The sequence below is a fragment of the Siniperca chuatsi genome, linkage group LG22 (assembly GCF_020085105.1).
Source record: "Siniperca chuatsi isolate FFG_IHB_CAS linkage group LG22, ASM2008510v1, whole genome shotgun sequence".
NCBI classification, from domain to species: Eukaryota; Metazoa; Chordata; class Actinopteri; order Centrarchiformes; family Sinipercidae; genus Siniperca; species Siniperca chuatsi.
Window position 1 is genome coordinate 17173332 of NC_058063.1, and position 27930 is coordinate 17201261.

At 37.7% G+C, this 27930-nt stretch overlaps 1 protein-coding gene across 1 annotated transcript in view; it reads left to right on the forward strand.

Moving 5' to 3' along the window:
* LOC122869744 (astrocytic phosphoprotein PEA-15) overlaps nucleotides 1-27930 on the forward strand; it is a 58735-nt gene that overhangs the window by 27910 nt on the left and 2895 nt on the right. Inside the window, exons 2-4 of the mRNA XM_044183010.1 lie at nucleotides 17795-17969; nucleotides 18186-18341; nucleotides 21910-27930. The exon at nucleotides 21910-27930 is cut by the window's right edge and continues 2895 nt beyond it. Coding sequence (XP_044038945.1) covers nucleotides 17798-17969; nucleotides 18186-18341; nucleotides 21910-21974 — 393 coding nt within the window. The 5' untranslated portion in view covers nucleotides 17795-17797 and the 3' untranslated portion in view covers nucleotides 21975-27930. The remainder of the gene's footprint in view (nucleotides 1-17794; nucleotides 17970-18185; nucleotides 18342-21909) is intronic.

A 27930-nucleotide genomic window follows, 5' to 3' on the forward strand; every position in this document is an offset into this window, starting at 1 on the left:
TGTTTGACTTACAAGTTTACAAAAATTTACCAAATTTTACAGTTAGACTACATATAAACAGCTTTCATTTGAGCTTGTTTGGAAATTCGTTGGGTGGCCAAAATCACAGATCTAAATGAATTAATAAAATATAGTAAATAGGCAATATTGTTTGCTTACATCTTCGCCCTATCAACTGTGATAGTGATAACATGTTTACAGCTTGTTCCAGTCTTTATTCACAGTAAGCCCTGAAATACAAAAACATATTATCAATATTTCATGCACATACATAACCTTTATGTCATCAGTGAATCCTGTACAGTTCATTCGAACTAATAATGCTGCTATGTTGTCATCGAAGTTGCTATTCAAAATCTAATGTTCATCCTAAACGTGTTCCTGTGGATATGTCTGAAGCGTCCTCCGTACGTATTTTTGAGAACATGGTTTGACAAATGAGAGCTACTGTCTGCAAAATGTCTCTACATAAATCCCTGAGGGGAAGAGTTAGAGAGAGAAGAGGAAGAGGGTAGTGTTGAACAATGCAGAAAGGGATTAGCTCCAGTTTTAATTCCAATGCTGGGTCCAGCTGCTGCTTTTTTTTCTTCTCTTCCTCCCTCCATCCTTTCTGCTCTCCCTTTCTCACCCCTCTCTATCTACTCTCTCTCTCCCTGTCTCTCTTGGTGGCTGCTGTTTTTTCCGCTGCCATAAACCCGGAGCCAGGAAGTGTGTCCATGGTGATGGCAGGAAGTAAAGCTTTGGCTGGTCAGTCAGAGCCAGGTCTCCCCGGCACGCAACTTGCTGTTTGCAGTTCCTTGAAATATCTTGTTTTCTCATTCATTTAAGCCCTTAGAGGGCCTTCAATGTTGCATCTCTTACAGTTCTAATGTGTTTTCATGTTAATGGTTGATCCAAAGATGCAAAATAATCCTAATTTTATCTATTTCTTTCCTTATTTTGTTGTGAATCACAGGAAAGGAAAAACAGGTGAAGATGCACTCAGGCTATCATGTCCGTGTCTTGTTTGCTCACTGGAGTTTACTGAGTGACGTGATGCTATGTGTTAGTACATTTGTTTGAGAAAGACAGCATCTGGTTTTACTAATGAATCAGTCACCGTCTGTATAGCACAATTGAGATGCAGCACATTTTGCTCCATTGCTTCCACCACTGAACAACAAATCCAGGACATTCTTGAACATGCATTTACACTCACATTTTAACATTTTATATTTATTCTAGTGTTCACTCAGCGAAACACTTCGATCTAGTTGCTGAAAGTCTTCCGTGGTGTTTTTCTCTCTCTCTCTCTCTCTCTCTTTCAGTGACCTTTACCCTTTGGTTTTACACAAGCTTGTGCCAAGAAATAAGGGGTATCTGTATGCAGGACACATCCACACGGTGCCCACAGTGTGTGCGAGTGTGTTGTGTGTTTTTGTGTTTGTGTGTCACTTGGGAGGATTGATTGTTGGCTCTGCCTACACAAACTCCTCACCGATGTTCTTCTATAACTTAGAGAAAAATGAGAGGGAGGAAAGCACCAACATACATGTCAACAGATAAATACACACGTAGTTTTAGAATTACACAACATTACTGGATATAAATTTGTGTATCCATCCTGTGCATATGTACACAAACGTGCAACAATAAATCAGGATCATTAAGTAGTAGATTATATGACCTTTTTGACAAAATTTGATGATTTATAGGATGGCAGCTGGAGGTTTAAAGGATCAGTTCACCCAAATTTTAGGGACTAATTCTTTGGTAAAAAGGCATTCCAATGATGACTGTAAAGGCTTTGGATTATCCAGAGCAAACAGGGACTTATTTGTGGAAAGAGACATTGCAGTTAAATTTTAAAACATAATTTTTCAATGTTGTGAATAACACAAACAAAATTTCATTCATTTGGGATAGAGGTGGAAACCTCAACGACGAATATCTCAAAACCTGGCCCATAAAACCAAAACTAAAACCAAACCATGGCTAGAATGAACATGGGATTGTATGAAGGTTTGATTGAACAAACCAATGTCATGAAAGAATTTATTCTGTGAAGAATTAAATGTATTTCACTTATTCTGTATAAAATCTATGTTGCCTTTAAAACTGCTTAAAAATATAATTGACTGAAAGTTGAGGACTGTTGCATAGTAACAGCAACTGCTGAGGATTTAAAGGATAAGGCTGGCGTTATTCTGTACTTGACAAAAACAGTCATACTACAAGATCCACTCAGTAGTTGTTTTCAATCGTATTACAGGATCTTCCGCAACAGATGGAGTTGCCCAGATGTCATGGAGATGTTTCAATTTTGAGCACTTTCAAAGTTGAGATATATTTCTCCTACTGTCAACAATTTTCATGAAAAGACCAAAACCTACAATGTGATTGTCTGTCATTCAATACTTTCCAACTATCCTGTCTTTGGCTCTCCAAGCCCATTCATTCCTACTGAAGCTTAAAACATTTGAAAGGTGTCTCAAAACTGTAGTTTGATTTTTTAAAAAGGCGCTGTAATATCTTAGCAGACAGTACTCAAAATTGTGCATTTGTTGGGGACTATTTTTAGCTCTAAGGCACAGATGAAAAGCTATATCAGGCTTTGGCTACACAGACGATACTTGTTAGAAAGTTTATTGTTGGTTTTTATTATTTCATGGGATATACTCACAATAAGAAAAACATAAAACATTGCCAGCATGGCTCTAGGGATGGCAATGTCAGTCTGTTGGTTGGGTCACAACTTTGGTTGAGTGAGATATCTCAACAACTACTGGATGGATTGCCATGATATTTTGCACAGACATTTGTCAGAGAATGAATCCTACTGACTTTGGTGATCCCCTGACTTTTCCTCTAGCGCTACCATGAGGTTGAAATTTGTTTTAGTTTTAGTGAAATGTCTCGACAGCTATTGTATGGATTGCCGTGAAATTTGGTACATACATTCATGTCACCCTCATGATGAATTAAAACATTTCTGATGATCCCTTCACTCTCCAAGTAGCGCCATCATCAGGCCAGAATTTGTATTTGTCCAATACTTTGGTTTATGACTAAATACCTGCAAAACAAATTACATTCCCATCAACCTCAGCTGTACTTTGAGTTTATTACTAATTAGCAAACGTTAGCATGCTACCAATCTAAACTAGGGTGGTGAACATGGTGAACATTATAGCCGCTATACATTAGCATGTAAGCATTGTGAGCATGTTGCCATGCTAGCGTAAGCAATCTCAAAGCACCACTGTGCCAAAGTGTAGCCTCAGTCGCTACGTAGCATGGCTGTAGACTTGTTTTTTCTGTCACTAAAACTTGAGTCTATTCCTTTTTCTTGGTTTCTTTACATTGGCAGCTATTGCCACTCATTCTAACTCCTCAGTTTTTCTATTCATTCTACAAACAAACAAACTAGCATGTGTGAAATGCATCAGATTTTTCCTGAGAAAGATCAACCTTTAAAGTAGCAAACATAACGTTTTTAATGAATAGAGGAGCAAAACTGACTGACTGATTTATTTATTTGAAAATGTCACAGATGATTGCTGAAAGGTACCAAGTTTGGAAAGAAGACAAATACGAGAGAAAAGAGGAGTTTCAAAAAATTACAAATGAAAAAGAAAAGATGAATATATTTGAATCAACTGCACTATTTTTACATACAGAAAATCTTCTTTTCTCCTCAATGAAAAATGGGCCAGTGGCCTATATTCTCTGGCACTTCACTGCTTCTCCCCAGATTAGCGCTTCCTCCTTTCCTCCGTATCTCTCCCTCTCTCTCCCACTCTCTCTCTCGCTCTGGGCTTTTGAACTGATAAGTGCTGGCAGTACTTGCTGCCTCATTGGACACGAGGCCGTCTGTAAGGAAAAGGACCAAGCCTCCTTCTTTCTCTCTGTCCCTCTCCGCTCCGTCATCTAACCTCTTCTCATTCCTCTTTTCCCCCTTTCATCCCATAATCCCATGCACAATATGACTCTCTCCACTCTTCCTCTTCACTTCTATATCCCTCCTTCCGCTGCCCAGGCCTGTGGTGTGAATGGCAAGGCAGCAGTGCGGGAACATGACCGACCGGACGAGGGTTAATCCTGTGGTAATGGGCAGGGAGTCTCTTCCAAAGCATGCAAAAACAAACCGAACATCTAAGAGAGAAACAGCAGGACTTACAGGAAGAGGACGAGGAGGAGAGAACAAAGTGTGCAAAGCAGTTGAAGGAGGGAAAAGACAGGAGAGATGGTGTTACACAAGGTGTTTTATTTGGCGAGTGTACACAGGCAATGTTGCGAGACATCAAAGTAAGATTAATGGTCAGAAATCAATTCTAATGTTTCCCGGCAGCAAGATGTTCCTGTGATGATGACAACTTCATAGCCCACCTTGTGTCTGTGCCATAAAGAGCACCGGGAGGCTTAAAACAGCAGTTATGAAGAATGAAAGTGAAAAGCAATGGCAGAGTAGCGATGACGAAGGGAAAAATTGAGACAAAGAGGAAGAATGAAGCAAAGAAGCAGCATTAGTTGAAAATGATGTGGATGAGGAGAGGGGGCGGATGGCACAACCTTGGGGCATTGTGATTGACCTTTCGATGGCAGGATTGTATATTAATGCGAGGTGTCTGTGTGTGTGCATGAATGCATGTACCAGATGACAGTGCTACGCTTAGCAGTGAAAAATGACATACTGTACAAGCAACACAAATGTCATCTTCGTTTAAAATCCACCTCACTTAAACTCGCATTTTGCAAACCGGAATATCTGATATTAACAGCCAGAAGTCTTACTAAGTGCTTCACCATTAGACTAACTTAACTGTTAGCTCATCACTGGTATGAATAAATGAGAAATGGTGATTATTATAAATTGTGTCAGCGAAATTACAATATTTACTGACCTTGAAAGTGCAAAGTAGCAGAGTTGTAGACTTGAGCATTGAGTATTTCCATTTCATGCCACTATATGCTTCTACGCCACTACATTTATTCAACAGCTTTCTTTATAAATTAAGATTTTAGAAACAAAACATACGATAAGCTTATAAAGTATGATACATGTTTTTTGTAATGGAGTATTTTTAGAGTTTGGTATTGCTACTTTTACTTAGGTAAAGGATCTTCTTCCACAACTGGACTTGAGACTTGGCTTAGTTCACAAAAATTACAACTTGACACTTGCCGTACTTAAGACTTGACGACACGACTTGAATGTTTTTACTTTAAAGGTCTCAAGTCTTGACCCGATACAATCCTGGAACAATAAAGAATAAATAGGATAGTGGCAGGCAGATCTTGCATGACCACACAACTTGAATAACTAGGCCTATGCAGTGAAGTGAACAAAACTATACATATATAAACACAGCTTTGAAAGGAAAATGTATAAATGATAGATTGTTTTAATGATCAGCATTTAGAGACCTGACTTTGAATTGCTTAAGAATACTTGTGACTTCACTTGGATTTGCCTTTATGGATTTGACACTTTCTTTGACAAGACTTGAGACCTGACTTTCCCTTAAAGACTCAAAAACTGCTCTGCTACATACCTCAGCAAAAACTTCATAAAAGATTTCTGTGGTCAAGAGGTTTGGGGAGTGACTGAAAGAATGAGACAAGCGGTTGAGTTGAATTTTCTTTGCAATGTGTCTGGGCTTATGCAAACGTGCTGAGGAGCTAAGATATCTTGAGGGAGCTCGGCGTATACTGCTGCTGCTTCATGTCGGAAGGAGCCAGCTGAGGTTGTTGAGGCCATCTGGGAAGACCTCTGTATCCTCCAAGACAAGCTGGAGTATGAGCCTGGAGAGAAGATTGTCTGGGTTACTTTATAAGCTGCTACCGCTTCAACTTGGACCCAGATAAGCAGCTACAATGGATGGATGGATACATTTGCAGGTTGGATCTTTTTAGCGAATGTGGCATCGAGCACTGATCAATGTCTGACTGTTACTTGAGAGCCAGTCAGTTTCTGCAGTAGTTTACAGAATAGAGAGCATACAGCATGTGATTTGCATTGTTTGAAGTTACATTGTATGTATTTACTAACTAAATCCAGAGTGTAAGCAGGGAGAGATTCAGGGTCCATTAATTATTGAATTACATTATTTAAAGTCACCTCACAATAACATTCATTTATCTAGAAGTTTGATGGGTATAACATTTTCCATTCCTTTAAAAAACGTCTGAATAAGGAACATGTATGTATGTGTGCGAATGAGAGAGAGAGAGAGAGAGATTAAGTCTAAGGGAAAAGGAGGTATTATGAAATAGTTTTACCAATTTCTTTAATTATAGCTGCCAACATGCACAGCATCCACATCCAGTACAGCACTGCTGTTAAAACAGAATAGTTTCCGTGTTTGTACAAAGATAGCCTTTCATTACCACATCTAGAATTACTCACTTCAACCAACCCTAGTATTCAGCCCAAAACTCAATACTTCTGCTAGGTTGTGGTGATAACCACCCAGCACAGCACAAGGTTTTTTGTGTAATATTTGCATTAGTGACAGTGTGTGTCCTTGTTTGTACTAACCTGGGCAATATACAGTACTAAATAAAATTGAATTGAATTGAATTAAACTGGAGACAAAGAGCAACATTAGCATTCATTTGGAGTGAAGTTTCTGGCCACCTGACGAATGTAAGTCCACTAATCAGTCTCCTTTTAGCTCTGTTTTGGGCTCCACTTTCATTACCAGCTAGTCGCTAACTGTGTCTGCCTGCTGTTTGGTGCTGGAAAGGTGACATACAGAGGGTTTTTAGAGCTTTTTTGCTAAACAGCTGACTGCTGCAGTCAAAAACGATGCTATGAGAGTGGTGAGAGTGAACCAAAACAGTAAAGTTGTGGGCGGAAAAGATGCTGTAAAGTTGAGGGGAGCTGCAGAGTTGGGTTATAATTCTCTGTGGGATCATCACTATAAGCAGCCTATCTCACATGTAAACATTTGACCCATTTTTATCATAAAAATATTGATCATAGGTGCTTTAAAGACTAACTACTGAAACATGCGTGTTTACATAGTATCTACAATAGGTATAAAGTTCCTCTGCATTTTTCGTTGTTAGATGTTATAGAAATAAACTAAATAAATGTACTCCAATACTGTACCTATGGTATTGACAAAATCAATAGCACACAAAGCTACCAGCACCCAGGTATTATATACAGTAGATAATTATGTGTAATGCATGCTGCTTGTGCATTAAAATGAAATGCATGTATTAATATAAAGGGACATACCAGCACTCAGGGAAAAACTTATTAACAGTATGTCAGTGTTGATAAATGCATTAAAAGTGCCTGTAAACTAGGGATTGTTATCACCTTTTGCTATAATATATGCTTTAGCAATTACTCATTGTCGGTAATGCATGTAGTCACCTCAATAAATAAAATTCTGCTGCATTAGGCAGCAGTCCAATAGCAGCAGAAGGATGAGGGACAAACATAAAGTTTAACTTAACACCAGAAACAGCTACTGAGTCTCTTTCAAGCTTGTTCAGAGTCATTCTAGCTAAATTCCTTGATTTTCTTACAATGGCTTTCATAATGAGTGAGTGCAAATATGTGAAAAAACAGCAAAGCGGAGCACGTGGGTTGTAGTGAAATGCTCGAGAGAAAAGGCAATTAGTTGCACGCTCAGAGATGCAAAATTATATCTGTGGATGGGTGAGAGAGACTTCTGACCTGAGAGGTAGATTTTGGAGGCGGACATTAGCTACGACCTGCAACTGCAAGCTCTTCTGCCTCCCACTCTCTAATCCCTTACCTCCTGCTGCTCCTGCAAGACTGAAGATACATTCTGAGAGAGGAAGAAGGTTTATTAGAAGGTTTAGAGTGAGAGATATAGATAAAAAGAGATGCATTGAGAGAGAAAGCCGATATGAGAGAAAGAGATGTAACATCACTCTAACTGTGGTATGTTTTAAAGTAACATTGCCTGAATTAGAGAAAGATTACATGAGGTAATTATATAATTGTTGTTGCATTTTGTAATTTTTGGAATAAGAGCTATGCTGTTTTAGAATAGACATTGCCATACATGGACAGCCCAACAGATTTTTGTCAAGTCGAGGTGAGTTTCATGAGAGAGATTTAAAGATGGAGAGTGGGTGGGACTCCTACACTCTGCCTTTCGGTCCATCTGAGTGAAAAAATATATATACTGAGAGAGAAAGAGAGGATAGGAGGTTCTGAAATGTCAGGGTATATTTAATGAGAGATTTTATGAAGGAGATAGAGACTAACTGCTGCCTCCCAGAGTAAATGAAGCAACAGGGCAGAAATAAAGGGAGGATTAGAAGAAAGAATTAGGAGGTTTGCAGTAATTAATACTCTTAACTACATTTATTTTGACACTTTACAGCCTATGTTTGCCACTATACTATGTCTACAGTTTGATGCCACCTTGTCGGGTTTATGAGGGATAGTTACACACAACAGGAAGAAGGCGCTCTTCTTCTAGTACAAACTCAACACACACTCAACAACTCATCAACAATTTTGATGATTTCCACTTCTAGCTTCGATTGGTAGAAAATTAATTGGCAAATATTTTTATGATCAGTAAGTCGCTTGAGTCATTTTTCAAGGCAAAAATGCCAATGAAAAAGTTGGCAAAGTTTATTTAGTTGCTAAAAAATGTTTTATGACATATTTTGCCATTTAACATATGGCTTAGTCCAAAACTGTGAACACCAAAAGCATGAAGTAGTTACAATGCAGTAACCTTAAGAGTAACCACTCTAGCAAACTCAAAATCTGTAATGAGGTCATTACAAAATTTATCATCAGCTTCAACCACCACCCTGATGAGAAGGCAAGATGGCCTAAAACGTTTGGTGAATAAAGCATGGTGTACATAGTCATTAAGCATTTTTAACTTAAATGTCCAGTATATACACAGAGAAAAGTATGAATTATTTTAGCCTGTGTAGTGATAGACTGTAAATCCAAACAGCTGAGAGTTTGAGGAGCCTGAGAAAGACACATGAAGACTAATAGCAATAAAGACAAAAGCACAATACTTGAGGGGGATGGAGTAGAAGAGCAAAAAAGAGAAAAAAGAGCTGGCAAAGACAAACACAAAGTCTGGATATATTGTATAGAAAATAGTACAACAGAGTCTATTCCTCTTTCCAGATCTCTGTCAGAGAGATTTTTGAGCTGCTATCCCAGTGGTTTGGTTGCCATGGTAAAATCTAAAGGCTTGTCTCCATGCTGTAGTCCAGCACAGTTGGCGAGCGCTCTGTGTCTCTGTGTGTGTGTGTGTGTGTGTGTGTGTGTGTGTGTGTCTTTGAAGGAGACAGTGTGTGTTTCTGTTTATGCATGGCTTTGATAAAAAGAGAGACAGAGGAGAAAGAGTTGCAGAGTGCACCAGCATGTGTATTAATCATATGACTGTCACGATAAGATCAGCACCCTCGTATTGTCTTTTTATACTCACTCATGTAAACAATTTTTTGCATATTGTATCACCATGTTGGTTATTATGAACCAAAACTGATGTTGTTGATAAAATGTAATGTTTCCATGATGCAATTAGACTAAATTTCCATGATAATTAAGTCTAGAAAAGACAAACATATACCTTCACTCAAATTGCACACATGTGTGTGTGTGTTTTTGTGTACATCAATCATCCAAAAGGGGGCATTTATTTTGAAAGGGGTGGGGAGGATGCGAGGTGAAGTGAGGAGGGGAGGGAGGATGGTCTCTGCCCTGTCGCTAGGTAACAGTCTTCAGGCCTAAAGGCAAAGCCAGGCCTGGTCTCCATGGCAACATCATTGGTGTGGCGTGTGAATGGAGTTTTGGTGGTTGTGGTATATATGTATGTCTGTGTGTGTGTGTGTGTGTGTGTGTGTATTTGTGTGAGTGTGCTCCTGCCCTCAACAAAGAGAAGCACTCAGCAGGTTGAGTATCTGTGCAATTGAAAATGGAAAGAGAAAAGTAACAGTGTTGTGAAATATGTATAATGGAAAATAAAATAATAGATTTGATCGCTTTAAGTGCATGAGGACTTGGCAGATATCGTCACAGCTTTCAGAGCAAGGTCTTCTACACTTGACATTATCTTTATTTGTACACACAACTGCCTCAGGACTGCATAGAATTGATAGAATATATTGATTGACTGCTACTGTGCATGTGTGCCTTCATTCTTCTTAATCTTTCTTATTTATGCAACCTTGTGATCAGACATGGAAATAAAGATAGACGTGAGAGAAAGGATTGAACAGAAACAAGAAACAAGAGGAATAATGGAAAATAAAGGGTCAAAAAGGAGAGAAAAAAGAGCTCTATAGGGAGAACAGTGGGTCTCGTCTGGATGGATAATGGACTGATTACACAATATAAAGCATACTATGGTGGAAGTTGTGGTGGGGGGTTAACAGTTTAGTCACGGTGTGAAAGAAAACTGCTTGGCATCCATTTACACCATGGAGATCTATGGAAGTCCATTATTGGCGCAACAATTGAATGAGTGCAAAATAAAATTCAAGCTATAAACAGGGAAGGGAATCCTGAGCATAAGAGATATTTAAAGATTACAAATCCTACGTGCAGATTTGCAGCCAAAATGCACTGTAAACTGCAACTGCTGTTATTGACTCACATTTAGAATTAAAAAGAAATACAAAACACACATGCTTTGCCATGCAAAGCTCAGCTGCTTTTACTTTCTTTGCAGCTTAAAATAGAACCATATCCTTTTTCCCCTCAGTGTTTGTTGCAGAAATGTGGCTAGCTAATCACCACCCATATTGAAACAAAAGTTTAAGCAAAATTCAGTGATGGTTGAACACTTTGGCTGTAGCTTCATATTTAACAGACCAATATGGGAGTGATATCAATCTCCTAAGTAAACAAATAAGTGTATTTTCCGAAATGTTCAATTATTCCTTTAAAGACTTGAACTGTAACAGATACAGTATAACCCTGTTGAAGCCGTTGTGCCAGAAGTTATTGATAAGCTCCCCCAAGTGCTTAAAATCAAAACTGCCAGAGAAAACTGTGAGAGAAGAGAGGTTTCAAACTGAAGAGGTTCATTTCCTTTTAGTGCAAATCTTTCCCTTGCAGATCGATCACAATTTGAACTAATTTAATGCTCATCCAAATGTTTTGTCACTAATAAACTTCCATATTTAACCCAACACACATACAGCATTAATTGTGTTTATATGGTTAATTGAAAACAATGTCCATACAGAAACCTTTGTTTCTCCATCCTACCCTCTCTCCAGTTTTTTAGTAGTTTTTTCCTGGGTGTGTGTTTTGTTTTGTTTTTTTGTCTCTCTGCTGTGCTCTCATCTGAGAAACGTATTTTCTTTGTTGCGTTTATTGTTGTTTGAACTATTTAATATATAGCTGAATGTGATTTTGTTATTATAATTTCAGTGAGAACTCTTCCTCTCTCGCTGTCTCTCTCACATTTAAAGACACACACACACACACACACACACACACACACAGGGAGCAGAGAGAGCAGACAAAAGCATGTTTGTGTTCATGAGAATGTGAAGCACAGTGGGTCCCTATGTATGGAGGCAGTGTCAGGCTTGTCCCAGCGGGACTAGGGAGGGGGGAGCGTTAGTTAGAGGGGGATTTTACAAACTCTTTTACTTGGAGCATGACTACAATATTGCACAGGAATTTAAAAAAGCATTTATAGCTCTCAGTTTTGATACATCACAAAATGCTGATGCATGGTAGTCAGCCTTCACAGCATTCAAAACCTTACTTAAGTAAAAGTATGTAAGTATTATCAGGAAAAAGTACTTTAAGTATCAAAAGTAAAAGTGCTCATCCTGCAGTAAAATGCTCCCTGTCAGTGTTTTACGATTATATATGATGTTTTTGGATTAATATTACTGCTGCATTAATGTGTATGTTGCATTTTACTGCTGTAGATGTTTAAGGTTGAGCTAATTTTAACTACTGTATATACTGGTGGGTAGTTTAATCTACAGCAAAGCATCATGGTCTAAAAGATCATCATATGTTTGTAGCGTCGCTGTCCTGTGAGAACCACGTATCTCTAAAAAGTCTTTAGACTTTTCATGAACTCAGTAAAACAGCCCTGTTTTCAGATTTGTGACGATGCATTTTCCAGCTAGTCCAAGGTATTTGAAATAGTTTATTTATCTTAAGAAGTAGGAGAATTTTCTCAACTCATAAACACTTAATCCTTCAGTTTATCAGAAACATTCACACTCAAAATCACCAAATTTGGAGATACATGGTTTTCACTGGACAGGAAGGGTATGAATAATTGTAATCTGAAAAGTAACTAGTAACTCAAGTAAAGTACAAGTATGTTGAATTTGTACTTAAGTACAGTACTTGAGTAAATGTACTTAGTTACATTCCACCACTGCTTATACATTTTGTAATCACGCAATACAGGTGGTTTCATTCATTGTCCTATTTTTCTGTCTTTTGTTGTCAGGCAACAGCAAAAGCATGGATATATTGATTTGAGTTTAATACAGCTGCCAAGGAGTTGCTGTTAGACTTGGTTAAGAGGTAGCATTTATGACCCAGGGACACTAAGATTTAAGACCCATTGAAGGTTTCTGCTTTAATCTAACAGCAGAACAAATAAACATGTCATTGAGATCACCTGTATTGGATATGGAATATTGGATTTTTTTTTCTTATAATTGTGAGATAATAAGTTATAATTATGAACGTTTGATCGTTGATCACACTTGCATGATGAAACAAAATACTTGATCACAAAGAGTTGGTACTGAAAATCAAAGACAACAATAATATAGAATACATTTAGAATAGAACAAATGAGAACAAAGAATATAAAAGATATCATAAATATTAAAAGAAAACATGGTTAATAAAAGTACTAAATTAATAAAATTTTAAATAAATAATATTATTATATATTATTATTTTAAATATTATATATTTAAAATTTTGAAGCATGGCCGATTTTGATAGAAACATCTTTATTTTGTGGTTGAGAAAGAGTTAAAGGCAGCAGGGAGAGGGAGCGATGTGAGGAAGGCTGTGGGAGAGAAACACTAAATGTAGCCACACTATCTATTGTTTGGGTTTTTTTCCCCTTTCTCCTCTAAAAGTACACAAAAGCAGCACCAGTCCATTGTGGTGCAAAACAGAGAGCAGGCAGTGCGACCTGGGTCGAGAGAGGAGGCACAGGGACCAACACACACACACACACACACATTCATTCTTTCAGTCTGCCTCCCCTCCGTCACACACACAATTCACAAACTCGTGAGTCGAAGCGTTCAAACATACATTCACTTGAGTGCACGCAAACACATGTAAACATCCACACGCACACACACACACTCACACGCACACACACACGCACACACACACACACTCACACGCACACACACACACACACTCACACACACACATACACACACAGTATTCAGAGTCTTGCTGCATTCTCTGGAGTTAAGGTGCATATCCCTGCTCTCTCCCACGCAGCGCTTTGTGTTGATTGAGCAAGTTGCTCTGGTTAGAGAGGAGATGAATATGACATTTAAGACTGAAATTACACACACACACACACACACACTCTCTCTCTCTCTTTCTCTCTCTCTCTCTGTCTCTCTCTCTCTTTCTCACACACATACACACACTCTCTCTCACCACATGCACAGTAAAAGCGCTCTGTCATCATTGTGCCCTCGCCCTGAGGCTGAGATCGTGGATCAGACAAACCAAACCAATGCCACCATTAGCCATTAGAGAACAGACAAACAAATCTGACCTTAAATCAGCCCTGTGGGACAGTTACATTAGCCATCATACCTGCTCTGGTATGCTGCAGAATCCCATACATCACATCCTGACTTAAACTTTGTCACTGTTTCTCAGTACAGCATGTAGACCTATTCATGTAGTCGCCAGTTATTGACTGGAAATGCTGATTTTTGTCCATATGTCCATATGTCCCTGTGAGCATGCTAAAGCCGATTAAGTAAAGCTGTAGCTGCCGCTACAGTGTCTAAAGCTCCACAGCGAATGGGGGCCCTCTGGTGGTAGCTGCAGGTAACAGCAGCTCTGTTATATAGGTCACACCACTCATCACAGAGCTCTTCTGGGCTTTCTGTACGGCGTGTTTATCTGTGATGAGACTGCGGGGATCAGAGGCAGACAGAGTTTCGTGCCAGTGCCCATGATGCACTGCACTGAGCGGCAGACTCTCGCCAGATGCATGGATGCCGGGGCTGCTATGTGTGACAGAAAGAAATGTATGGCTTCAGATGCACGTTTATGTGGTAGGAAGCTTATGTTTTATGGTAGAAGGGATGGATAGAAGGGAGGCGGTCTGCGACTTGTATCGTCCCCAAAGTTGCCAAAGTGTCCCTGAGCAAGACGCTGGATCCCATTCAGCTCAAATGCAGCTGGTTTTAGGTGACCTTAATCATTTCCACAAAGCTAAACTGGGGGCTGGGGAAAATCTCACCAAAATGTTGGGATAGCAAGGCCTTTGGAAATCTTGAGGCAGCCATTTGAATAGATGTAAGGTTGAAAATGCTGGAAACGGCACCTCAAGTTGGTTTTTGGCTCACTGTAGCGTGATGTCATTGGCAGCCCACTACAGTATGTCTCCGCCTTTTGTTGAGACCTCCGTCATCTGACTTGACGGCGCAGGGAGAAATGTATGTGTCACATAATTTTTTATAGTATGGATAGTAATCTTTATTAGCTCCTATGTCAAGAATAAGGAATCTAAATAGGAAACTGCAATTAAAATTATATTAGCTGGATTATTAAGACACGTGCTTACCTTTTTTGATTTATTTTTGGTTTTGGCATATAGGCATCGATTGGTCGACTGACAGAAAAATAATCTGCAACTATTTTGATAATCGATTAATCCTTTCAGGAATTTTTTAAGCGAAAATAGTAAAATAAATGTCAAATATTCTCTGATTCCAGCATCTAAAATGAGAGGATTTGCTGCTTTTCTTTGTCATATGATTGTAAACTGAATATCTTTGGGTTTTCGGCTGTTGGTTGGACAAAACAAGTGATTTGAAGACATTGAAATGGGCATTTTTTCACTATTTTTTGATGTTTTGTAGACTAAATGATCAAAAAAGAATCGTCAGATTAATTGATAATGAAAATAATCATTCATTGCAGCCCTAAATCACTTGTTATATTAAATGTCATAAAAAAAATTGTGGAACATGGCCATTACAAGTTCCCAGACCCCAAAATGATGTCTTATTTTGTCCAACCCATCAGAATATGAAGAAACATATGAATAGCTTGACCCAAATATGTTAATAACCGAGATCGAGATATGAGCTGCAGTCTAAAACACTGTGTCCATGAACTGTACAAGCCTGCGTTTTCCTCTTGATCTATTTTCTTTGCTTCTTCTAAACAGACGCAGCTGAACAGAGCAGACGGCCTCACAACATGTCTGAGTCACTCTGTCTGTTTTTCTGTCTCTCTTTCACTGTGTCTTTTTCTCACTGGCTGCCTGTTTCTGAACAACTCGCATACCAACACACACTCCTACACACTCACACACACACAAGACACACCGAGACAATTACCATATCTTTGTGAGGATAACCTAAACCCTGCAATCTCGACAACACTCATTCCTTAATGCCTGATCTGTAACCACTATGTGCCTCTGCACTGAATCCTTTAAGCACTGGTATATCCAGGTATATATCTGAAAACAAGCAAGTGAAAATCAATTAAAACTATTTTCAGTTCCTCCAAAGATCAGGGCCAGTATGCATAAAATTTCTAAGAAATGCTCTCAAGTATGGTCCTAAACTTTGACCTATGAGTTAAAAAATCTTAGTAAAAAGTAGTCCTTAAACTTTGTATAAAGAAGCTAAAAGTAACTTTTTGCAAAGTGTAAGTGTGGTTTGTAGAATGCAGTTGTTGAAAAAATAATGACTACAACCATGTCTACCCAAAAAGCCCTCCCTCAAGCTCAGAATCAGCCAATAGCGAGCCTCAGAAGGAAGCATGTCACGGCTGCATCTCAGCTTCATGCACACTTTGCCATGATTAAGGCGACCCATTATTCTTTGTATGCAAGAGTCAATATATGTTGTAATAAATGCCATATATTATAAACATTTTGATTTCAAGAAGGAAATAAGGTCTTGTAAAATGTTTGTATGTTTAATAAGTGCATGTTTAATTGTTTTTTTCTAAAAGAGAGAACAAAGGCGTTGGCCCATAAATGAAACATTTCCTTATAAAGTTTACTGACGAATTTATATATTTAGAATAATTTTAATTTGTCACTTCTCTGTTATTTATTGTCTTTCAGTCTCCCAGAACTCTTGTATTTCACAGCTCAGCTAATACAATAATTATACACTTTTATGATTGAAAATCACAAATTACCCCCCAGAGTCTAATTTTTTCAGTCTGTACAGCATATGACAACCTCTATAGACCCTAGATTTAGATGTGATTCAACAGTAGCACAGAAATGTTCTTCTTCAATCAATCCACTAGAGGGGCACAGAGAGCCACAAACATTTTGTTAAGCGCTTGAGTTGATTTGATGAAAAGCAACTCATAAACTCATGTTTTTTTCCCCCTCTTGGCACATGATGCTGTAGGTCAAAGTCCATTTTTAGGGAACTTGCTAATATATGAGGAGGGTACATAGCTAAATAGATAGGGTTGATGTTGTTCTATATTTTTTTCTTATTGTCAACAAATCTCATGAAAAGAGGACAGCTAACAATGCCTTAGTCCATCTCTCAATACTTTCAGGCATCCCTACCCTATCTGTGCCTCTCAACCCCAAGCCCATTGGTGCCTACTGAAGATGTTAAAAAAAAAACAGCTCACAAATATATAGTTTCAAATTTTTTAAAGGCTCAGTAATTTCCTGAAACAACTGGATACTGTAGTTTATAGCAAACTTTACTCAAACATGAGGAAATAGGGCATTTGTTGGGGACTATTTTTAGTGGTGGATTAATACACATTTTGTGCGTTCGTGAGTATTTACAGCAGCAGGACGGTGTATGTGGGTATGATTCAAGATAAACTACAGTGTCCATGTTCATTGTTATGTAGGAACATGTCACTCAGTGCAATAGTGTGGCTCATTGATGTGTTCGTAATAGTTTTTGGACAACAAAGGAAGTCAGTTCTTTCAGGCTTTGGATACATAGGCAATGCTTGTTAGTTGGATAAATTAATTGTTGGTTTTGGTCTTTTCGTGACATTTGTCGACAATAAGGAAAATATAGAATATCATCAGCCTTACCCATTAATCGAAGATCAGTTCAAGTAAAATGAACGTCTATATAAATGGATAACCTTGTGATAGAAAACAAAGGCCGAATGCTGACAAAAGTCCTTCACTGTGTGCATAGATCCCCCCTTTGGGACTCCTTAATTAAGGAGCAAGACAGTGTTTCATCCCATTTTGTCCTGTCCTGTCTTTTACAGTCAATCTCCTCTTTCAGCTGTTGGCTAAAAACAAAATCTGCCAACAAATGATCTTACAAAGAGAGAGGATTGACCTGTTTGAGATGTTATGTTCTCAGTGTTTTCGTGCTTTACCATCCCACTCTGACAGTATGCTATTGTCATTAGCTAAGATTTCCTAACTGTTTTCCATCCTGGAGTCTGGGAAGTAGGTGGGCTGTTTGCACACTGACAACAATAGGATATTTTCACTGTTTCGCTGTTCTTTATTTTCTTCTCCTCTTTAGTTTCTGTTGCCTCGCTCTGACGTCCTTTTTACTTTTGGCATCATTTTATTCAGTATATCTAAGTGTTTCTCCTCTCTCTGCCTCTGTCCAGACCATGGCGGAGTACAGCTCTCTGCTCAGCGACCTGTCTGACAACATCACCAATGAAGACTTGGAGCAGCTCAAGTCAGCCTGCAAGGAGGACATCCCAGAGGACCAGAGCAACAACATCACCTCCTCCAAGGAGTGGTTCAGCTACCTGGAGAAGAACGACAAGCTGGCCCAAGGTGAGATATCAAATCATCAATGAAATGATTTAGCTTATATTTGATCACTTTTTGCTATGTTACTATCTACCTGGCTGAAAAGAGCAGAGTTTGTCTTCTCTTATTTCCACATCCAATGCGCCTCAACTGATTACCGAAGTGTCTTTGCATGACATGTCTGATATAAACTTGAGGCTTTTTGAGTGAACACACCTGCTAACAACACTTCTCATGCAGATCATCTGTCATACATCGAGCACATCTTCGAGATTTCGCGGCGACCGGACCTGCTGACGAGGGTGATCGAGTACCGCACCACCGTGCTCAAGATCTCTGAGGATGACGAGATCGACACCAAGCTCACGCGCATCCCCTCAGCCAAGAAATACAAAGGTAAAACACTCTGTGTGCTTAATCTCTAGAACATGCAGATATAGGGTTAGATTTATGTATCAGTTTCCTAAAATATCAGGCTAATTTTAGCCCTTTTTGGACACTGTACTGTAGCTTTGACTTAAAAGTACTTACTCTGATTGGCTTCCTGGTCTGCCAAATCCAGTCAAGTTCTGCCCTCTAATGGCTAAACAGAAAACTGCCTTAACATCCTCTCCTCAGTGGTTCCCAACCTATAAGTCAGGACCTCTGAAAGGGGTGGCAAGATAATTCTGAAGGGATCACAAGATGATTAATAGGATAGGAAAGCAGAAAAACATGTTTCTTTTTGCTTTTTTTATTGTGAGATACTGGATTGTGAGTTTCTTCTTCAGGACAAGAAAATCCCCCTTTTGTTCTTCTTAACAGGTCACATCCCATAGCAACCAGTGATAAGGGGTTGCAAGTAGCCATTGCTTCATTTTAAGGGGTGACTAGCAAAAAAGGTTGGGAACTACTTATCAGTACTTGCAATACAAGTCACTACTTATTTTTCCTAAACAGTTGTGACACAAACTCCCATCAGTTTTAACATTTGGATTAGCCGTAAAAGTTAGTTGAGACACACTTTTTTAAAAGTCTGAGGAAACATTTATGTTGCAACAGTTCCTTCCTCACTTCATTTATTCAAATAATTATATTATGAAGAGATTGAACTATTGCACTTCAGGCTGTTCAAACATTTATTTATGTTTGCTGTAGTTTAAGTTTAGAAAAATGTTCTAATAAATTATCAAGTCATACCGATTAAACTTTGTTAAAATGTGATTTTAAAGCATGAAACTTTTTGTGAATAGTTTTATTTAATAACAACACAACAAGGTGAATATACTACTCAAAAATAAAACTAAAAATAAATTATTTAATGAATACATTCAAAAACTGAGGAAAAAAAACATACAAACAAACAAAAGAAACCCAAACAAACAAAACTTGAATGCAGGCAATACATCATAGTCAGTTCTAGATTTAACATCTTTATCAAATTCATTTAACACTAATAATAATCTACAGACTGTGTAAATATTGAGAAAACGTGTAAACATACATACATAGTCTGGATTGATGCTGTAATGACTAATTGACAATTAAAATGAATGATGAATAATTCAGGCTTTAAATGATACCGAATAAGGACAATACCAGTATTGATATTTCAGGGTTAAAAAAAGAAAGATATAAAAGAAAATAAAGACTCTGATAACGATATTTTGGCTGATTTATTTCCCCTTTTGCCCTTTTTATTTCTGATGAATTGTGATTATAAAGCATGAATCTTGACTTTATCTTACATGTATTCTGGTTTAATTATGTATTTGAGGAAATTAATCAGATCACCATTTTTTTTGTGTAAATAAAGACTGAAATAACCAATAATCTGTCATGAGGCAGGCATGTTTTAAGAGGAGGGTCATGTTGTTTTCCTCCTCTCTCAACATGCTTTTTGCTGCCATTATTAGGTTTCACCAGCTCTTTCTTTTCTATAACTTTATTTGTAGCTCAGTTCAGGTCACAGGGGAAATTTAGACAACCAGCCAGGTCGAGTTAAAACAACATAAAAACACAGGTGCAGTGGCCAAATAAACATCTTTCTTTACTATTAAAAATTATTAAATGTCTAGCTCATTTCTATTCAGGAAGCATCATTTTTATGACGTGCACTAAAAGAACTTGACAGCTTTAATTCCTTGACTTTTGTTTTCATCTTTTACTGTGATTTTGGCTTTTTTTTTTACACATAAAGTTTTATATGACTTTTTTATTACTTCATTTTATATATATTTTTCTACTATGTCGTATTAATGTATGTTGCTTTCATTTTTCTCCTGCTGCTGTTTTAACGCTGCTTGTGTGCTGTTATTGTGTTTTATCTTCCCAACTCTGGAGAGCACTTTGAGAGGTGCTCTGTAAATAAAATTATTTTTAATCCAAAGATCAAAAATTTGAAATACAATTATACAAGATATACTCAGACAGAGCAAAAGACTGAATGCATTTTCCCAAGTGGTCTTCTTTCAGTTTTTAATATAAAAAGCACTGAGGTTCAATATCCAGCCCTGCTGGTGATGACTTTTTAATTGCAAAGTTAGTGTGTTTCATGTACTGTAAGTAATATGCTCAGAGCTCTAATGTTATAAGCTTTTGTCTAAAAATAAATATATCTTTTAAATTAAAATAATAATTTAAAAAAAGCAGCTTTCATCCATAAAATGCAGCTCAAAGTGCCTAAAATAAATCTGCATATATTGCATTAAAATTGCATTCAAACAAATAAACAAATTAAAATCTTGCAAACATACAAATTAAAATAATTTAAATTGAAATATGTATTTAAATAAAACAGAGTAGAAAATAATAATAATTATTGAAGTTTAATTCAGTAAAATGAGCAAGGTTACAAAAATTTAAGTACCAGCTACTTAAAACCAAGTTTTGATCATGTTTTTATCATGTTTCTCGAAGCAATTTACAAGTTTAAAGTTGTAATCTGTAAGATTTCAGTGCTGGTTGATTCGGCGACACCCGTGCTTACTGTGGTAACAGCAGGTGTGATTTAATATTACAGGTCCCAGAATTCTGGGAGCAGCAAACCTTCACTGAGCAGCTACTTTGTCAGAAATACAACAGAAGATTAACTGGTTTATCTGTTTACAGTGCAGCCAAACAAACTTCTAATAAAGAAGTCAGTCAATTATCGGCCAGTTTCCATCATGCCATGAGCAACCGCAATCTGACTTCATGCTGCACCCGGTGCAAGTTGTTTTCCACACAACAGCAGGGCACAGTAAAGTTGCTACATAGCTCGCTGTGGTTACTCCTTGTTGTTCCATTACTACCTGCAATATTTAAAACTAATCCACAGATGAAAAAATGCTGAAATCAACCGTTGTTTTGTAGATGTATTTTTTGGTTAGCACTGACGGTTGTGGTCAGTGGTGACTGCTTCACAATAAAAGCCACCCTGTTTTTCACCAGTTGAATGCTTTTAATGTGAAGCAGCTGTAGGAAATGTTGAGTTTGCATTAGCAGTAATTTAATACAGCTCTGATACTGTGTTAGGAGAGTGAACAGTAAACAGTGAGACTGATATCAATGAGATACTAAAAACAGTAACGCTGGATTACATGCATGCATCGTTTCCTGTGAATCCCTCTTGTTTATGAAGGTCATGTGAATCCTGCAAAGGAATGGCGGAGCCCGCCACTAACAAATACATTTACTACACAGAGATATAATTAAAGAATGTTAATACATTGAGTGGCTGTTGCTGAATAAAATGTATCAAACATGGTGTTTGATATGATGAAATTGTTAAAGATTGTAACTTTAAGTTTCGGCAGTTTATTCGACAGCTTTGGTACATATATGAAAAAATTGATAATTAAAGAGACAAAGATGCAAAAATTGGTGTGATGTACTCTCTTTTACTTGTTTTGGCTACAACTTTCCTTGTTTAAAATATAGGTTTCTTATGATTTCTCTCTTTCTCTCTCTCTACCCTTTTTTTCCAACCCCTCCCCCCTAAAAGACATCATCCGCCAGCCCTCTGAAGATGAGATCATCAAGTTGGCCCCTCCCCCTAAAAAAGTGTGAGGTCGCAACCCCCAGCCCTGATCTTTGCACCTTGATTTCTTCACTCCTGGCACTCCAATCAACCGACCAACCGTTTCTGACCAACCCCATCACTCCCCCACCTCACCCCTCTCACACTTGCCACACACAACACACATACACACACATCCAGCCACGCCACCCTCCTTGCACGAACACATGCCGTGATACAGAGCCACGCAGGCAGCCACCAACAAAGCAACCAATCAGATCGTAGCGATGCAGCCTCTTCCCAAGCTGAGGGGAGACAGGAAGCTGCAGGAAAAAAAGACTTTAGAAGAAGAACTCTGGAGTTGGAACGACAGTGTATGTGTGTGAGGGGAGAGAGAGAGAGCAAAGGTCTACCCTTGATTCAAACGCTGAGTGGGTCAGTTCAGAATGAGTGCAATCTGTAAACACTGTTCAATCTGTGATGCTGTGTTTATGCAACCGTCTGTGTGTGTGCATGTCAGTCAAGGCTGTTATAGTTAAAACGTCCACCCATGAAGAATTTGAAACTACAAACCCTGCCTTCAAAACTTGCAAAATGAAATGGCAAAGTTTTTTTATTTTTTCAGAAATTATAAAAATGTCAGAAAGCTGATAGGTAACCATAGAAACAATTAAGCTTTGTACGCATTGTATGTACAGTGATACATAACTATAACTAACATAATTCAGCAGCGCTTAATTGTTTGTTAATCATCTTGAATATGCAAAATATCCAAAAGTCAAAATTGATGGACCGAAAACTACTATCTGGAGATGAAACTAAACTGAATGAAACTAAAACATGTAAACACATAGTTTACATGATCAAAACTATTTTAACAAAGCTGCAGCTAATAAGTTAATACTTAGTAAAAAAAAATTAAAACTAATCTAAATCTTACACATATGACTCTGGTTCATTTCTATGAGGGTGATTGTTTTAGTGTGTAGCCACATTAATTGTTCAGGTGTGTTTGTAATGTGAAAGGGATAGTTTGAAATTTTGGGAAAGACGCTTATTCACATTTTTGCCGTGACTTACATGAGAAGATCGATACCATGTTCATGTCTGTCTTTTAAATATGAAGCTACAGCCACCAGCAGGTTAGCTTAGCATAAAGACTGGAAACAGGGGGAAACAGCTAGCATAGCTGTTAGCCTCGTTTTTATACTTTGGTTTTTGTATGGATTAAAGAAATGAGATATATTGTGTTTCTTAGTGAGCTTTAGAGGTGTTGGAAGGAAGATTTTCGTACCTTTGGATAGAGTCAGGCTAGCAATTTCTCCCAATTTTCAGTCTTTGTGCTAAGCTAAGCTAACTGGCTCAGCTAACCACTTCATATTTACCATACATACATGAGAGTGGTATTAATCTTCTCATCTAACTCTCATCAAAAAGGTAAATGAAAGAATTTCCCAAAGTGTCTAACTATTCCTTTAAAGCCTGTATAGTTTATTAAAAAATGAAAGTTATCAAGTTACCATCTTCTTGCCTCTTTTGGAAACATTGCCATGAGGTTGCTGTATTTGAAACAAAACTTTAAGTCATACTTAAAGTACAGGACAGTCACTGTTCCTTAGCTAGAGGTTCTGTATACATTCCCTTTACTCTTACACAGATAATTATATCATGTTTTAAGAGCAAAAAAAAGTCAAATATTTTAGAAGATATTTAAAGCTGATTTTCATAGGGAAAGCCAATATTTGCCTTTAGTTTATGAGTCATAGCAATTATTTAAAGAAAATATTTAGATGCGAAAGTTATAGCACTTATTTCTATACTATGGATGTTCCCTGCCCATAGGTTCTCTTTTCAACAAGGGGACCAGTTAGCATGAAAGTCTGTTGTATAAGCTGGCTAGAGATGTAAATATACAAATAATATATTACAAGAAAATATAGCAGAAATAATATATTGACCTGCAGTGTGTAGTCCATAGACGACACTGTAGCTCTAGCAGCACATTTCCACTGTACGTTCAGTTTCACCGTGTCTGGTTTTGTAACTAAGACTTTCACCCTTTTTGTCTAATTTGAAACTATTTAGTGTACTATTTGGACTACATTAGTAAGGTGGCCGACAAGGGCAAATGCACTGCAAACGCACTGCAAACGCACTGCACCTTAAGAAAACGCATGCAAATAAACAAAAGTACACACAACACAACCAAATACACAAATGCGCTGCAAATACACAAAACGACAGCAGAAGTCAGAAACCCACATAAAAGGATGATTGATACACAGACCCGACTTCAATAACTACATGAGTCACAAACACTTTTTAGTGTCCTCTGGAAACACTTCTGTTGTTCTGTGAATTTGCAGCGCGTTTCTGTCTTTCTTTCACCCTTTTGTTGCCATTTCATTTGTTGCACAGAAAATAAGTGACCAGCTTGGAAAGAGGACAAACTAAGGCCTCTGAAAATAAAAATAGTTGCAGATGAATGTGAAAGAGGGGAGAAAATGTCAGAAAGAAACATGGCATGTGAAAATAAAACATGTCCTTTAATAAACTGTACATAAAGTAGATTGTGACATGGATCTCTAATGAACACAATGGCTCACAACCTGCTGACTATGCCATTCCCACCATGCACCAACATAATAGCTAGCAAGACTGTTGAAACTAAACTATAATAACTGCTCTTTTGAACACTGTGTCTCTTTTTTCCCCGCGTTGAAGCCTTAGCGGACTTTGAGTTTACCCCAAAATTTTTCAGAACTGTGAGAGATTGTGTGTGAAGCGAAGACAGACGCCAGCATACACATCAAGTTAATCAAAACGGCTCTCACTTTTAAAGAGAGTGATGCTACTTTTATTCTGAAATTTGCTAAGGACTTCAGTGTTGGTGTGTACAGAATGTCTGTGGGTCTATTTCTGCCCCTGTCTTTGTTGTTATCAAAGCTGTAGGATCAAAAAATGAACCATAAAAATCAGTGTATGACTAGTCATTTCTCCCAGCCCCGCTACCTCCCTCCTTCCTCTCCCTCACCACCACGCTCCACTCCAACCCCAGTGCCAACGACTAAGACTTTTATTTTGATCACAGTTTCTGTGATCTGTTTTCAGTGATCTGTTTTTTTTTTCTCTCTCTTTTGTATTGCTCGCCGTATATTGTAGTATTTGACTGATTTGTATCCTATGCATTTACGTCTGTAGGAAAACTCTGCACTGTAACATATCCTCCCAACAAATCACTTAATCTAAAGAACTGAACTCTTTAATTGTGACAAGTTAGGGTGTTTGACAAGATCCTGATATTGAATTTGCATGACTGATGTGCTGGGTGGTGTGGCACTTGATAAGAGGAACTGAAAGTATGCAGTTTCAGGAAAGAAAATAAATGCTTGTTAGCAATGTTCATTGTTTGAAACTGGAAAACAAATACTTGTTAGACCAACTATACTATACAACTCCCATTCTACTCTTTTGCAAGAAAAGTCTAAAGGTAACTAAAACATTCAATTTTAATTAATTCCAGCAAATATATGTTTAATAGTCTGCAAACAGTGGACTTGCATGAAACATCCAGTTAATCTAGGCCAGATCGAGCTTTTTATAGTATTGTTAAAGGAATAGTCCACCCTTAAATACTTTAACACTGATGCTATACTTTGAATTGTACTGGGCCCATTTTGCAGTTCAGGTTTTTTCTAGCCACGGAGCAGTGGAAGGCAATGTCAGTCAGTCGGTCCACCACTTTGGTCCATACTGAAATATCTCTATAACATAGGATTACTTGGCATGAAATTTGGTACACATTCATGGTCGCCAAAATGAATCCTGATTAATTTGGTGATGCCCTGACTTCTTCTCTAGTGCCACCAACAGGTTGACGTTTGAGGCTCAGTGTAAAACATCTCAACGACAATTGGATGGATTGCCATGAAATTTGGTACAGAAATTCATGGCCCACTCAGGATGAATTAATAATAACTTTAGTGATTCCCCTTACTTTTCATCTAGCATCATCAGGGTTTTATTTGTTCAGTACTTTAGTTTATGACCAAATACTTGCAAAACTAATGACATTCCCATCAGCCTCAGCTGTACTTTGTGACTAGCGCAAATTAGCAAATGTTAGTATGCTAACATGCTAAACTAAGATGGTGAACATGGTAAATATTATGCCATGATGCTAAACATCAGCATGTCATTGTGAGCATGTTACAGCATGCTGATGTTAGCATTTAGCTCAAAGCACCTCTGTGCCTAAGTGCAGCTTCACAGAGCCGCTAGCTCTCTAACTCTTAGTCCTGTTTATCTGTGAAGCCACATTTGAGTTTAGTAACATTTTTGTTATATTCTTCCACAACATCAGCCGTCAAGTTTATGTCCCTTAGAATCAAAGAGAAAGGGCTTCTTTTAAACTCAGTATTATAGGGAGAAATGAATCGCTTAGGAGTCTTAAGTAGCCCAAATTCAAATTCAGTAAATCTGGTTTCTCTGGGTGTTTTCAAGACTTATACTAAAAACTGTAGAACACAACACTTCATCATAAAATATATCCTGGTATACGCATTGATCTTTTAGGATTGATAATATATAACAGTGTCAGAGTATTTCTGGGTGGATTTTCCCTTCAGCGTCCAGACTAACCCTCGCTAGGCCTGACCCCAAGTGAAGCGGTAACTGTCCTCCTATAGCTTGAGCCTAGTGAAAACAAAGTGGGACCACTGCATTTATCACAGAGCTGAACTGAGACCATTATGTTGGGCAAAGGGAGGCAGTTTTACTTACTGCTATGACCTGTGGGTAATGGTCTTTCCCAGCGTTAAATGGATGTGATTATTGGATGTTAGATTTCCACCCACCATTTTCAGTGAAAAGCTTTGGTAATTTTCAAACCAAAAGGCAGGTTTTTCTTTTCAGATCTTAGCATGTGTTTCCATTATTGTACAAAATATCAGCAAGGGAGGATTTGGGCCATTGTATTTTATTTTTATTGTTTCTTCTCTTTTTATTTGAAGTGCTTTTTGAATAGCAACTTGTGAATTTAGATGTATGTGACCAAGTGACTTTTTTTTTCTCGCTCTCAGAATTTCAGTAGGCAGTGGACTCATTTTAACAATCGTGTGGTAGTTTGTCAGTAGTTTGTCCATGCAATATCCGTAAACATCAAAAAAGAAAAAAAAATCCAACTGTGTGATGCTCTAGATGCTCCTGGTTAAGTTAAAAACATTTACATCAGTTTATTCAGTGGAATGCTAAAAATTCTGTCAGCATCAAAATGTGGCTGTGCCCCATTTTTTGTGTTTTTCACATCTACTGCCTGTTTCCTACTCCTCTGAAGTCAACCCTCATCAATGTCACCATGGTAACTGTGGCACCGATCCTCTGACTTCATCACCAGGCAGATTATATGTTTGGCATTGCTTAGTATTTTCCTCTGTAGCCATCGGCACATAATATATCAACATATCAGTCACAAATGATGTCAAATTTGGATTTCCATGTACCAAGTGCATATCAACTTAGTAAATGCTGCAAAAGTATAAACCTACTAAAATATAAATGTATTTATGGTGAATACCTGATTATAACCAATACATGAGCATAGATGAAGTAGGAAATGAAGAAGCAGAAACTGTGTGAAGGTATTCAGCATGTAATGCTAACAGTCAATTAAAATTAATTCAAACAAGAGTATCATTTTCCCTTAAGGATAAGTGTTTTGCGTTTTTTTTTTCATTTGTAAATATGTATTTTGAATATATATCATGTTTGTTTTGAAATTGATTAATTTATTTAATGCCTATATATTGTTGTTTTTACGTATCCTGATTTTGTTTTACTAACTGGAAACAAATCAAGGGGATGAAAACGTGTTTCTTATCTAATGTTAAACAGACCATTCATCAACACTTTTATAATTCATATTATTCTCTTCATTTATGTTTTGCTGTTTTGGCTTTGGGTGATGATTTTACAAAAAAAAGTGATATTCATTTCATTGTATTTACT